This window comes from Dermacentor variabilis, chromosome 1 (genome assembly GCF_050947875.1).
Source record: "Dermacentor variabilis isolate Ectoservices chromosome 1, ASM5094787v1, whole genome shotgun sequence".
Classification (NCBI taxonomy): Eukaryota; Metazoa; Arthropoda; class Arachnida; order Ixodida; family Ixodidae; genus Dermacentor; species Dermacentor variabilis.
Genome location: NC_134568.1, coordinates 66,219,054 through 66,234,603, shown reverse-complemented (window position 1 = coordinate 66,234,603; position 15,550 = coordinate 66,219,054). Strand labels below are relative to the sequence as shown.

Sequence of the window (15,550 nt, the reverse complement as noted above, 5' to 3'; positions counted from 1 at the left end):
GACAAAATTCTATGTGTAGACAGCTGGCATTCATTTCATTTTTGCACTTGTAAATGTGCAGTTTGATAATAGCATTCCTAATTATATCAAGTTATCAAGCTTGGCTAAAACAGCTTTGTAACATCTCCTCACTTATTGTTTTTTGTGCTAAATTTAGTTTGTGCTCATTTACTCAAGTCTTCAGACAGTAATATAATGCTGTATCAAGCAAACTAAAAATGCTTTATCCATTAAGTTTTATCAAATCCATCAAGAGTGGTCATGCATCACTTTTTTCACTGGTTATGGTGCTCCTTGGCCAGAACTGGCCCTTGTGCCATAAAAACAATAATTAACTTGCTTGAGGCATTTCAATTTTTTTTTTTTTTTCTGGCTGTAGTTTACCATTGGTACTATGTATTACTATCTGTTGGTATTTAATGTAATTTTCCTCTTATAGAGTTGTATTTAAGATTTTCAATATTTTACATAGTTCTGTTAGTCTTCTCTTGCATATGGCATACAGTGGTGGTCCAGCTGCGGCATTTGAGTCATTTTGCTATACAGTAAAAGCTCGTTAATTCGAATTTCACGGGGACACTTAACGAGTTCGAATTAACCGAAATTCGAACTAACGAAAGTGATAAAGAAAAGGCCACATCTGATGACAAAAAAAAAAAAAGTACAGCAACTCTGGGTACTTTTATTTGGAAAAAAAGTCCGTAATGGTTTTTTGCTTTTTTCCTCTGAAAGCGATCGCTGTCGCTTTATCTTCCAGAGCTCGAATGAGCCGAAAAGCATCGTCTTCGCCTTCTTCAAAACTGAAGAAAAGACGGGCGTGATTCAGTCCGTCCATCACCTGTGCCAACGAAGGTCGTACCGGTGTTTCACCAACATCATCATCTTCATCATTCGCGTCGTCATCGTCCACGGCCGGTTCTTCGTCTTCGCCGATGACTTGGGCGATGATTTCATCATCGGTCACGGCACCGCAGACCGCGGCGCAGCTGTCGACATTCACGTAGTCGCTGAAGTCCGTATCGCAGAGCACCTCCCGTACATGAAGCGGAGCGCGGACGTCCTCTTCAACTTCATTAGCGTCTGCGTTAAGGGCTCCGAAACCACAGTGGCGGAAACAATTTGCAATGGTTTCTGTGGTTACCTGATTCCAGGCACGCACAAGCATGTGCAGGGCTGTGAGCAGAGTTACGGTATAGCTTTTCTCATTATCGGAGCACAGGAGCAACTTCTCAAGAATGTGACGTCTATAAAAACTTTTCAAATTCCTTATAACGCCCTGATCCATAGGCTGAAGAGCCGCGGTGGTGTTAGCCGGAAGAAAAACGAGCTCAATGGCTCTCAATTCTATTTCCACCTTGTGCGCCGAGCAGTTGTCGACGAGGAGGAGAATCTGCCTCTTGGCAAGCTCAAATTTTCGGTCGAGTTTCCTCAGCCACTGCTTGAAAAGCTCGCCCGTCATCTAGGCCTTCTTATTTGCTGCGTAGTCGGCCGGCAGCGTGCGGATGTTCTTAAAACATCGAGGTTTCTGTGACTTCCCTATCACAAACAGGGGGAGCTTCTCTGTTCCAGTCATGTTCGCCCCGAGCAACACCGTCACGCGCTCTTTGCTGCGCTTGCCGCCTGCGCACACGTCCCCCTTGTACGTGATCGTTTTGTCCGGTAAGAGTTTAAAAAACAAGGCGGTCTCGTCGGCATTGAAAATATCGGATGGTGCGTACCTGTTCAGATGGTCTAGTAGCGCACCATTCCGCCACACGGTGCAGGTTTCTGCGTCTACGGCTTTGGCTTCGCCGCACACACTGCGGAAAACGAGGTCATGCCTGTCTCTGAAGCGGTGAAACCATCCGTCCGAAGCGGCGAAGTCGGAGACGTTCAGACGTTGCGCGAAATCAGCCGCTTTCGCTACGATAATGGGGCCACTCAATGGGATATCCTGGCTCCGTTTTTCCTTGATCCATGTGAGCAACGCTGCCTCCAGGTCCGGGTGCTTAGCTGTCCGAAGCCTTTTCCGATCCTTGCCGAAAGTTTCAGCCTCGTAAGAGTCCTCAATCGTCCTCTTATTCCGGATGTATGTCGTCAGCGTGCTTTTCGGTATATCGTGCTTCTTTGCAATTTCGTTCTTGCTCAGTTTCCCTGCATCAACTTCCCGCAGAATTTCTAATTTATCCTTCAACGTTTTGGCACGATACTTTCCACGTGACGACATCGCGGCACGCGAGCAGTGTCAGTCTGCGACGGACGCGTACAGAACAAAAGCGAGCAACGGCGCACTTTTAGGCTTCGACGTTCTGATCGCATAGGCGACGGAGAGAATGGCCGGTCTCGCGGTTGTCGCCGAATGCACTGCGTATCCTGCTGTCCATGACGATGCGGCAGAGCATTTGCGAATAAACGCAAGTGCTGCCCCCTAAAAACACTCGATGATGATAGTGTATGTCGCGCCATCTGTCGCTTAACAGCAGAGACTGCAAGCTGGCTACGGCGGCGCGCAGTTCGAATTATCCGTGGCGGACCGGATTAGCATTCGAATTAACGAGCTTTTCAATACATGGGGCTCTATGGAGCATGGCCGGACCGTGCCGATTAGTTCGAATTATTCGAAAATTCGAATTAACGAGGTGCGAATTAACGAGCTTTTACTGTAATTCAACTTGCCTGCTCCTGGCTGCACCTGCTCAAGTGCCATTTGCGCCAATTGTACAAAAGTGCGCTATTTTTTAGTTTTCACGCCAATGCAATGTTTTCAGTAGGGTTACGCAACTATAGACAATGACCAATTTTCCGGACTCCCGATTTTTCGTACATGCCCGATAATTTGGACTCCTTCACAGCACTGCCACCATACCGCATATTCAATTAATAGGAATGTCTAAAATTTCAGATGCAAGACCCATTCGCTGTCCGATTTTCTGGACTTTTTGCCATCACCACAGGTCTGAGACGGCGTTGATCGAAGCCAGTACCGCCAGAATTTTGAGTATCTTGCCGCCTTGAAGAGGCGCTCTCGCACGCAGATCCGCTGGCAGCCTTAGCCACCACCACGGCAACGCTAGGCCTAGCTACTTTGACGTTCGTTACCAAACTTCTTGCTGTTCGGTGCAGTGTTTTTCATTAAAGCTATTCGCCGCTGTTAGCAATGGCGCTGACTCCGCTTTTCCGAGCTTGCTTCGAAGCTCGGTAAGCACAACGCATTACGTAACGCCGGTTTACAAAAGTCAGCTTCATCTCAATACAAAAGTGTTAGGCGGTGAAGCCTACATGAAGTAATTCGGTGAAGCATACCGAAAGTGGCAAGATGCGATTGTCACCGGACACAGTATGTATTCCTTAATTGTAAGCGCATGGGGGGGGGGGGGGCACCCACCATCTCCTGTTACAGTACGAGCACCGTTATGCATATTAAGTGTACTGGCAGGCTTTCAGAGCTATTTTGGCAATTTGATCCCTGGGGGCAGTAAAAGGCATGCATTCATTTTTCTGACGTTTTCGTGGACCCTAGGGAGTCTGAAAGATCAGACGTTGGCTGTGCTCATCGATACGGATCGATTTGTGAAATTTCAAATAATTTTGCAGTTTGTGACTCGGTTATCTGTTCCTCTATTTTTCGCATATTTGGTGAAATACTCGGCTGAGGTCAATGCAGTGCACGCAGCCTTACCGCTGCACTCAGTTCTTTTTGGGACTTTTTTTTTTATTTATTTATTTCTTTAGTTTTTTTTTTTCGGCAAAAGCACAATCTGATTATGAGGCATGCCTGTCTTGGATCAAGGGCCATCCAGGTCATCAACTACAATTGAAACAATTCTTATACCCAATGCTTACAAAAGGAACGGCGACGAAAGCAGTGCCTCTGTGTGAAGATATAAAACTGATTAGCCACTGGAAGACATGCAGGTCGTATTGCATACGTGTGTTCATGTACACAGATTGCAGTTCAGAATTTTCAGATTGCAGTTCGAAATTTTCTGTTAAACAGCAAACTTCTATGTGCAATTGCAGTAGTTGCTGGCTTCAACGGTTATCAAAAACACATATGCCTGATCTCGAAACTGATCAGCTGTTAGCCACTCATACAAGCTTATTAACGGCAAGCTTTCTGCAACAGCTTGTGGAAAGCTCTCCGGTCACATTGGCCAAGAGCCAATTTTTGTCACGACACACTGCCTTGGCCATTAGGCCTAATTGATAGTGCTTCGAAAGGTTGATTGGGTATCTGTGACAAAAGTTACTGTTTTACGCCGAATCAACTTGTATCTATTCGCAGAGGGGCACATGGGTAGCCAACAAACCACCTCACAGCAAAAACGAGTGTATGGGATGGTACGAACATTGTACGGAAGCATCTCGTCTCGGCACCATTCATAGATGCAGTCTCTTGTCAAGCTTCTAGCATTGTTACTGGGTGTAATACTCATTTTGTCTTGTGCGGTAAAGCATATCAAAGCACACGTCATTTTGTATGCACATAAGACATTTGCCATCACTTTTTGTCTTGTGCCTGACGGCGCAAATTGTTCTAGCTCATTTGTAATTTTATTTCTGTCTTGCACCCAGGCGCATATCTTTGTTCTTGTTAGCCTACTAAATGTTATTGAATTGTTTACAAAATTAGGTTCCTTGTCTACCCAAGTAAGAATGCTTGCAACATATTGTGCATGGTATTCTGTCCGTGGGAAGGCAAGCTTAATTGGTTGCTTTTGGCTTTGTGTCTTGCTTCACTTTTGAGCAGCACTTAGTGACTGCACAGTAATAACAAGTTTTGCCAAATGGCTACAAATTACTGCTAAACTACACCTAGTATTCCAAAAAGACAAATTTTTCTGCTTTGAACCTGCCCTATAATGCTGGTGTGGCTGCTTTTAAACTGCTCCAGAATGACATTTTTCCTGCTCCAAAAATTGCTCCAAATTGTAAACTGGCTGGGCCACCACTGGACATATGTAACCTGACTTGTCAGTTGTATGTTTCAGGTTACAGTGCTCTTTTATTGTTTAGAAAGAAATTCTAATCAGTTATTATTGCTTTGTAGAGAATGCACCTTATAGGATGTAAGTGAATTGTGAGTTGTGTACAATAAAGCTATTAGTCAACCACATTATATTAGGACGACAGTTTCATAGTGATTGTGTGAAACTTTGCAGCCAAACCAAGTTTGCCTGAGAGCACCGGTATCGGAATCTTTATCAAGGCTTCATCGCGATCAGCTTCAAAAATTTGCTCAGTATCTTATCAGCGAGCTCCCACAACAGGTAACTGCTCATGTGAACTATACTCATTCATCAAAAAGTATTACAGGGTAGGCTGTCTCACACCTTCCAACTGTTTGATTGTAGATCCTTCCCACTGCCCAGCGGTTACTGGATGAGCTGCTTTCCAGTCAGAAGACTGCCATCAACACGTTGCGGGGAGCACCAGGTAATACTGTTGTTGGTGCTTTTCTTTGTTGTTTTCATCTTAACCGCTTGGTTAGTGAGCAGCATTTGTAGTATTATTCTAGAAAAATTAGAGCTGTGGTGCTAGTTTGTGTCATGCCGAACTCTACTGGCAAATTACGAGGATCCCGTAAGTAGCCTAGGTATGTGCGAGTAGACCTACTATTTTCAATTGTGTCAAGTATTGCTATGGACAATAAAAATTTTTATGGCATGCCTACTGCAAGTTTGCATACCTGCCAACTCTTCCGAATTATCCGTAAAATGTACAAATTTCAAGCAGTCTTGTGCTTTTACGAATCTTGCTTGAAATTTTACGCAAATGTAGTAAAACTACACCCTGGTACCTTGCGCTGCCACAAGAGGGCAATACGTGTACAGTCGAACCCGGCTATATCGAACTCCCAAAAATACGCCTATCAGTTCAATATAGAGCATAATTCGATATAAACCTGCTAAATAATTGGATGTCATAAAAGCACATACCATTTATAAAATCACTTTATTGATTAAACTAGCTTAGTTTCGCACGAAATAGTCCTGCATTTTCTTCTGCTTTGGCAATTTCGCTGCCTGCGACGCACGCACTTTTCCACATTAAGGAGCCGGAGCAGCTGAGGCCGCAACTTTCCGCATTCGCGCAGAAGCACCGGACTAGTGCGAGCGCACCAATCACTTCGGAGGATGTGGGCCAAGGACCATCGTTGCTTTCCTCATTGTGCCCACTTTCACTTGTGCTCGGTACGATGTTGGCAATGTAGTCTTCGTTTTCGGGCTCTCCCGTGGTCGCGACACATCATTTGCGCTCACAAACTCATCCACCGTTGATTCGTCAACAGCTTCCAGAAATTCTGACAGTTCGCTCCAAACTTCGGCAACACTGGCAACGGCTTCGTCGCATTCATCAGAATTTACGGTCATCACCGAGCACGCGGAAGTCGGCACGGCTGAAGCAATTTCAGATTAACCACTCGTACACGGCCGTGCGTACGGGTCAGGCGCCACGGGCACCGGGTCGCGAGTTTGGACGCTTTAGCCCTAATCTCCCGCTTATTCTTCAAGATCGTGCCGAGAGTGCTCCTCGGAATATTGTGTTCTGCGGGGACACCCGACTTCTCACCACGTTCGACACGATTTATGATTGCGAGCTTCACGACGAAAGGCAAATTCTTCCGCTTCATCACGGCAACACTGCGGGAGAAGGCCTACAAGGCGCACACAAAAACAGCGAGACAAGTCGCACTTTCGCTATCTTGCATGACGAGGGCACAAGAGCATCTAATTGGCTGTCTGAGCAAGCGCTGTGGGCGGGCCAGGATCATTTTTTGCAGGGGGGGGGGGGGGGGTGCCGACGACTCGTCCGAGGCAGCGCGGTCGGGCGCGGTCACGGTAGGGAGAGCGGTTGGATGGAGCTGCGCAGCCGGGTTTTCTCCGCCACCGCGAGGGAAAGCCAACTTCCGGGGGCACTTTCCGCCGCTTGACGTTCGATATATTGGGTGTCGCTGCTATTTTTGTTCAGTGTAAGCGTAATTTTTGCGATATATACTCAGTGTAACTATATCGTGACAAGAAATTGTTTGATATATAGAATAATTCGATGTAAACGGGTTCGATATAGGCGGGTTCGACTGTACGTGGTATCATCATCAGTAGCTACAAAGGTGTAGTGACTTCTGTCATCTACTAGGGGGGTCACGGAATCCATATCCAAAGCTCGATAGTGCCGATAGCTCCTCTAGCGCCTCCGCAAACCTGTTGCAGTGCTGTTGCTTTTGTTCGCGCGGGCGCGCGGGTTCGGACTTCAGTCAGCTTCAGTCACTGCACTGTTGGCCTCGCCTTTTGTGTGACTAGCTGCCGCGTCGGACGCAGTGCGACTCCGGCCTGTAGCGGCTTCACAGTGCGATAGCGGGCTCAAAGCCCCGACACTACTTCCAAGTGTTTGAAATCGTACACGGCAGAATTTCCGTGCTTTGTGCCGTCGAAGAAAGGGGAGAAGTTCGGATTCTGCACCACGCGTGCCTGTGATGTGAACATCTCACATGGCGGCAAGTCTGACATCAAAGTCCACATCGTTTTGAAAAAGCAACAGGGATACGTGCGAGCCGCGGACGACAGCCAGCCAAGCCTAGCAAGTTTTGTACGCAGCGACAACGACCTCGGTGTGATTCGTGCAGAATGTCTCTTCACTGGGTTTTAGTAGAGCACAACATCCCACTGGATGTCAGCGATCATATCGGACCGCTTTTCCAGAAGATGTTCCCTAAGTGCGAAGAAGCGAAACGCTACGCCTCTGGAAGAACAAAGACGACTTCAATTGTTCTGGAAATGGCCGCCAATGCGTAGACTCCTTTGCTGGATGCCTTGAAACAGCAAGTGTTTTCGATTGCTGTGGATGGCAGTAACAATAGGGATACACAGCTTTACCCTATTGTTGCGACATATTTCGTTAAAGAAACGAGTAGAGTCGAAAGCCGCCTTCTTTGCCTCAGGACAATCCAAGCGGAAGTGACGGGTCACAAGATATCAAATCTGGTTCTGGACGAGGTGTCAGAATTTGCCTTTTGGAAACCTGTTGGTTATGTGTTCGAACAATGCCAATGTCATGATCGGCAAGAAAAACAGTGCTTCTACTGTATTGAGAGAGGCTCAACCAGCTTTGATAGGGGTTTGTTGCCCGTGCCATCTCATCAACTTGGCCACCCAAATAGGAGCTTCATGCCTTCCTGTAAAGGTTGATGAGGCTTCGGTTGACATTTCTTTTTTTTAACAAGAGAAAAGCTCGAAACGGAAAGATGGACTTAGAGTTCCAAAAAAATGTATGACGCCACGGTCAGAAAGATGTTGAAGCATTCGCCGACACGTTGGCTGACGTTGGGAAAGTGTTTGAAGAGGCTGCTTGACCAGTAGAAACCACTACTCAGCTTTTTTTATCTGAAACAAAGCAGTGCAACAAGCAGAGCTTTTCTTCTTCTTCTTCTTCTTCTTCTTTTTTTTTTTTTTTTTTTTTTTTTAGTCTTGCCAAATTCCGAAGACTCCCTCGCAAACCCCTAAGAACCCTGCACTGACCCCAAGGTCTGCTTCACATCTTCATAAGACTGCTGCAGGCCTCGGGGGAAAAAAGCACTGACGGCGATGAACTCTCGCCAAAGAGAAAAGGAGCTCATTCTAGACCTCAAGTAAAAAAAAAAACTTCATACCAAGGATTCTGGGGAAGCCAGCCACATAACGCGTGAGGAGCGCCTGTTTTATTTTTTGTCATCGGAGCTAAACGGCATGTTGTCTTTTTCTCCAAAATGTTATACCGCTTTTTGAGAAGGCAAACTGCCCTCTTCAGGCACAGGCTCCTCAGATTCATGTACTGAGGGGCCTCTTGAACCGCCTTTTCGAGGATCTCCTGACTAGGTTTGTGCACCCAGGTGTTGTCAAGGCATGCAACTATGGAGCTGCAGAGAACCAGACATACTCGGTTGTGACACTAAGCTGCATTGAGAGAGAGCAGTTCTTCTCTGCTGTACGTCTGTACTTAATGGCAGCATGCGATTACATTCGCCACTAAATCCCGCTAGAAGACGTCAATCTCCACATGGCTGAAGTTGCTTAAGTACAAGCTCTGGAAGCTGCTTCATTCAACAGTGTACGCCATTTTATTCTGGCGTTGCCTGCTATCCTACCCCAGCAGAGTGGCGAATCAAAAGAAGAGGCAATCGACGCACTTGAAGTCGAGTTTGCCAAGTTGCAAACATATCAGGTTCCAGCCGACATATTGAATGAGCCAAGATGCGACATGCAGTAGTCACAATTAGGAAGCGTTCGAAGTGTCGATGGATCGCTCGGGTTCCACAGAATTTCAATGGCTATGCTGCGTATTCTCTCCATTCCCCACAGCAATGCTGAATGTGAGAGAATATTCAGCACTGTGAACAAAACTCGGAGTTTCGCTCATCTGTGTATGAGAATACACTTGAAAGTCTGCTGATGGTCAAGGGGCACCAGAGTGGTACTTGCTTTGAGCAAACCTACATGGAGAAGTTTCTGAAGCAAGCAAAGTCTGCAACAGCAAAATCATTGCAAAAATAAATTGTGCCCCAATGGAGTTTTCGCTCTTTACTCTCCAAGACACGGATTTCACTTCCGGCTGTGAAAACGTGAGTAAGCTTGTCGCAAAAAATAGATCCCTTTAAAAAATAAGTGCTGCTGCACCTCCCCCCCCTCCCCCGCCGCCGCCGCAATAGTTTTACGAATTTCTTAACGTTCAGGTTGGCAGGTATGCAAGTATGTCAGTGGCCTGTGACAGAGCAAAGAGCACGAACATACACTTGTGTGCTTCAGGCATTTAACATTGGTGCCTTCTGCCGTTAATGAGCTTGCACTCATCAGATATCATGACATGCTGCTGCCAGTCATAAAGCATAAACTGTGCTGGAAATGATTGGTTGTTCACTTTGGTTGTTTGTCTTTAATCACTTATGATTATTTAGCTGTAGGCTTAAAACACTGAGCTGGTAAGCAGCAGGGATAGCCGTGTACTGTAGAGAACAGCCAAGTGGATAACGGCTTTGTATTGTCTGTGCACTTTATTGCAAAAATGGGAAGGCTAGTCAGCCAGCCATGGCATTGGCCACTTGGCCTTTATTTTTGTGGTCGGGTGTATATAGCATGCACTTTTCAGTGCACCTACTTGGTGTTAGAGTTAAAATAGCTTGTATAATTCAGTACATAGTTATATGTTCACTTTGCATAAGTCAGGAGTTAAGTATTGGATGCCTGTGCATACAGTAAAACCTTGTTATAACGAAGTCTAAGGGAGAACCAAGCTTTGCTTCATTATAACAGTTGTCCATGCATATGGCTAGCACTGCTCGTTGAGGTTGTGGGTTAGTGACCACTGAGTCAGCTGTTGCAAAAGCCCGCGTCAAAGGACAAAAACATTATTTTATGCTGTGTGTTTGTCAGTAGGACAACTGTGATGCATTTGTCATTGCTAACGCAACTTCGATGATGTCATGCATGAAGAAGCAGCAGCAGAGCTTATCAGTGTTTTGTGAGCAGCACTGCAAGCCTCTGATGTCACACAGTGACCTTCCCTGCACATTATTTTTTAGCAGGCGCTTCTAAAGAAAGCCTTTTTTACACTGACTACTAGTATTACACAAAACGTCGATAAGCGGAGCAATCACCAAGACATTGAGAGCAAAGGTCATACAGAGTAAAACCTTGTTAATACGTAGTTGGTACAAATTGGTACGTAGTGATGTACTAATTAATCTACAATGTCAGATGAGTGGCTATACACATAGTGGCAAAAAAAATGTGTGAATTCTCACTGAAACACACACAGGCAACTTTTATTTGCAAACAGGCAGCAAAAAAAATCTGATTTGCACTTGTTGCTGTGGAAGCCTTGCAGAAACAATGGCATCTTCAAACTCAGCAAGGCCGCGAGTCAATTTTTTCATCATGGCCCACTTTTCCCTGTAAACGCTCTCATGGCGGTCAATGCACTAGCCATGCCATATACAGCAGGGCCATCAGCCACATCGTTAGAAGCTATGGGAGCAGGAAAGATGTCATGGCTACCTTGTTTTACATCGCCATCGGTGACGACTGCAGTCCAGGAAAGATCCGTGCACTGCAATTTCGCTATCTATGGTCGGCGCACACAACATTTCACCAATTCCATGCTTGTATCCGCCGAAAAATGAGGCAAATATGTGCTATGTATAACGATTTGGCATGCATTGAGCGACTATGGCTTAAGCAGTTGGTCAGTATATACAGTTCAATGGCGACAGGGCGGGGAGTTCATCGCAACTATATTTAAACCGGAAATGCTTATTAAGAGTATGCATATTAACAAGGTTTTACTGTAGTTTCATTCTGATAAATGTAGAGGCTTGGGCATGTTGGTAATTCATCATAACACAAGGACAGCGCAAAAGATGGTGGCAAGATAAAAAGACACATAAAGACAGACTGGTGGTCAGCCCCGCCATGTGTATCTTTCTATCTTGTCCCCATCTTTTGCGCTGTGTTTGTGTTAGTTTCAGTCGTTGCACTGAACGGCAGACCACAGCCTTAACAATGGCACGGCTCCAGCTCAACCAATGACAAAGGGGAAAAGCCATGGAAAGCAATATGAATTGTTATAAAGCGTGGTCCTAGGATGTGAAAAAACTCATTGGTTGTGTGTGTTCAGTGGTTTGTCGCTGCTGCAACTAGGCAGCTTAGCATGCATAGAATTATTTTGCTTCCACATGCAGCCAGCCGCGCATTCCGTTGTGCCTTCAACAAAGGCGCAGTGTAGGCAGCATGTAGTGTGCAGACGTGGTCGTTCACCTGGCAGAACAGCCAGTTTGCACGTTTCCAGCTAGCTAACAGCTCGTGGGAGTTTTCTACTGCTGCATCGGACAGGTTACTAGCAGTGTTGTGTGCCATCAGATTTTGGCCTAATCAGTACGTAACAGTCATTCTTCATTATGAACTAATACATGGTTCATTATATCCATTGAAAAGAAATTTTGGCTTTATTAGAACTAGGTCTTAAATGTGTGGGTTTCCGTTAGATTTGCAAGGGGATCTGTGCATACGGTCGCTGACCAATGTGGGACCTAAATATCAGTTGATCAGGAGATCGATTTGCAGGATTATGTCAACTATGGGGTTCTCCTCCATGCTCTTGGGACAAAGGAACGACAACACAGTAGTGCAAACAATCACAAGGGCATTTATTGCACCTTTCATAGATCAATGCCTGCTAGCCGAGTTGCTATCCACAAAACATGCCGATGGGCGCGCGACCAATCTAGAAGTTTGACTCACCGCGACCGGATAGCGAGCGAATATGTTCGCCCCATGCTGGATCCCAACGCCTGGTCGTTCGCGCATACTGTCACGCGAACGGTGGCGCATTCCAAGGCGGCCACGCGAGACGGTCTCGCAGAAGCCTGGGTCCGCGCGCGCGCGGGACGTCCACGCTGTTCGCCGACCCGCCAGGAAAGAGACAGCCTGTTCTCCCCTGCGCCCCCAAGTAACCCTGCCGTGAGGCGGCGTTAGCAGCGCAACACTCGCGCCATCTCTCGCACTGCGCCCCAACCACATCGACCGCCGCGGGCATCACGCAGGCCACGCGGCGAAGCCGGATTACAGGAGACGCGCCATGCAGGAAAAACATATCAGGGGACGCGCGAGAGTCGCGCATCCCCACATCCCCCAACCTTAAATCACTACATATTCCGGCGAAACATGTCACACGGTCTAACATCAAGGTAGTGCATGCAACAGTGGCCGCGCTGAGGAAATGTCCACACGCTGTCCATAGCGTGCGAGCCGACTGTCCTTGGGTACACCGCTGGCGTCTGCCGGTCACGGCAGCAGCTTTGCAGGATCGACGGCACGATGCCAGGCCAGGACTCCGGAAGCGACGACGCAGTAGTCGGTACGAGCAAGCGTCGCTCGCGCCGACGCGCCCTGCTGGCAAGAGCCGCCGTAGCTGTCGGTGACCGCCGGCTCTTCTGTCCGCCGCCGAGGGTTGTGAGCTGGATAAAGGAGGCCGCCGAAGTCGCTGCGCCGAACTGGCCACAGCATCACCATCGCCCGGGGTGGCTCGATCGTAGTCCGGGGCAGCAGCGCAGACGATGTGCAGGTGACAGCAAGCCAGGGGTGACTCCAATCACGCTGCGTACACTCAACACACTTGGCAAACACTAAAGTTGTGCAAGGGAGATGAATTCTGCATGCGCATCGCCCACGTGGTACAATGTTCAACTCGGCTAGCAAAAGATTGGGCTGCTACTCAGATGCTAAGTTCATGTGAACGAAGCTCGCTTCCTTGAGTCGAACGAGTAATTTCAATTCGTGCGAGGCTAAATAAAATGAGGGAAGCAAATTGCAACACCTCAACGCCACGGTCCACCAGGTTGTGTCCCTCCACGTACGACAGGCAGCTTCGTAAAGCCTTAGGCCTAAAGCGTCGCTACCCTGACAACAACCGGCATCCAAAAACAACACCCAAAATGAGCGCAAGACAGGCAGCCGCGAGGAGACGTCAGCTCTGTGAGGTGGTCCTACTCCGCTCGGTGCACACAGCATCCGAGTTGACGGCGCCCACCGTCCCGGACTGTGTCTGAGCGCCCGGTGCCAGGCCGCAATACCAGTCAGCCCGTAGTGGCACCCGTGGCCCGCGGCCACCCGGCTGCCAGAGCCGCGACTTCATCAGAGTCAAAGAGATAGGAGAAGCTATTTACATGAGAAATTCGAACCACCCACAAGACTTCCGTACTCACTCGCTTCAGGCTTGCCACTGCTACGCGGGCGCTAAGCCTCGCTCTCCCAGGATGCAGACCACGTGGCTCTCGTACCAACGAATGTCATTGAAAAAAACACTTGCGAAAAGGCTTAGCATGTTGACAAGTTCAAACACTAGAGCCACCGTCGCCTCTCTCAGGAAAGCACGCCGCCAACGCTAGCGATCAAAATCCACGCTAGCCCTACACTTCGGTTCAAACAAAGGTCTTGAACGAAGCAAAACTGTAAATCTATCGTCTGATGCCCCAAGAGCCCCACGTTGGGCAGCCAGATGTGAGGTTCTCCTCCGTGCTCTTGGGACAAAGGAACGACAACACAGTAGTGCAAACAATCACAAGGGCATTTATTGCACCTTTCATAGATCAATGCCTGCTAGCCGAGTTGCTATCCACAAAACATGCCTATGGGCACGCGACAAATGTAGAAGTTTGACTCGCCGCGACCGGATAGCGAGCGAATATGTTCGCCCCATGCTGGATCCCAACGCCTGGTCGTTCGCGCGTACTGTCACGCGAACGGTGGCGCATTCCAAGACGTCCACGCGAGACGGTCTCGCAGAAGCCTGGGTCGGCGCGAGCGCGCGGGACGTCCACGCTGTTCGCCGACCCGCCGGGAAAGAGACAGCCTGTTCTCCCCTGCGCCCCCAAGTAACCCTGCCGTGAGGCGGCGTTAGCAGCGCAACACTTGCGCCATCTCTCGCACTCCGCCCCAACCACATCGACCGCCGCGGCTATCACGCAGGCCACGCGGCGAAGCCGGATTACAGGAGACGCGCCATGCGAGAAAAACATATCAGGGGACGCGCGAGAGTCGCGCATCCCCACAACTGAGAGACAAAGCTGAGTAAAATTGCATGAATACAAACCCAACCAACCATGAGGATGGTGTTTCGTTTAAGAGGCAATTCCGTTTAAGCGATTTCCGTTTATCGAGATTCCACTGTAATTAAAGGAACACATCCTATGTTCCCTAACAGTGGATCCTTGCTACTCTAGATATGCTTTACCACATAACATGGCTCTGTTTCAGCGAAGCTAACTAAAGCAAACTGGCGCTTATACGACTTATATGAGACATTTGGTGGCCCAAAAATAAATGTAGCCCTGCACTTGGCGGATACGATTTGGCCTAGTGTGCGTGGTTATCGGTAGGCTTTAACTGGGGGATGCGCACTTCGGCTGCTGCGCAAACTATTCTCTATGCACACTTTCTCCAGACATGCTTATGCAGTTCCTGGCTTGTGCATCTTCAGTCGGTACTCCTAAATATACGTTACTGCCATGTTCATATACAACATAAGATGCTGAAACATCACAGAATGGTAACATATTAAATGGAAACATAGTGCATGGGATTAAATGGGATTTAGGTCGCAACCGCGAAAGCGCAATATTGAGGAACATATCAACAGGGTTCAACTGTAGAGCTTTATTTGCACCCAATCTTCAGCAACACTCAACGCTGCAAACACCCGGTCCTGAGTGACATGGAAAGCAGAGGCCCCCCACATCACTGTGAAGGGAGGAAGGGCTGGGTGACAAGATAATAAGCTAATCTCCGACAGCATTTGCCCCCTGTGAATGCAACCCAGTGTAGTAGAACCATCCATTAGCACTAGGCATGGTGCCATTCTTCAGCTTGGTGTATAAGCAATTCTCAAAGGGGTTGTTGGACGAGAAGAAAAGTCTATGCACATTGTAGTTGCCACAAGAGTCCTCCTCTGCACTCACTCTCGTGATGTTACTGTGCACAACCAGTAGGGCAAGGGCTCAATTCTAGATGAAAACTGCCAGTTGGAAGTTTTAGGCAGGACA

The 15,550-nt window shown here is 47.8% G+C and overlaps 1 protein-coding gene across 3 annotated transcripts in view; it reads left to right on the top strand.

The window, feature by feature from the left end:
* The window catches only part of Dora (zinc finger SWIM domain-containing dorado), a 219,791-nt gene that overhangs the window by 28,452 nt on the left and 175,789 nt on the right, over nucleotides 1–15,550 (top strand). For all 3 annotated transcript variants that reach the window (XR_012827326.1, XM_075688469.1, XM_075688478.1), the window contains exons 5-6: nucleotides 5,142–5,249; nucleotides 5,334–5,415. Coding sequence is in view for 2 of the 3 variants with exons in the window: in XM_075688469.1 (XP_075544584.1) it covers nucleotides 5,142–5,249; nucleotides 5,334–5,415 (190 nt within the window). In the remaining variant the exon portion in view is untranslated. The remainder of the gene's footprint in view (nucleotides 1–5,141; nucleotides 5,250–5,333; nucleotides 5,416–15,550) is intronic.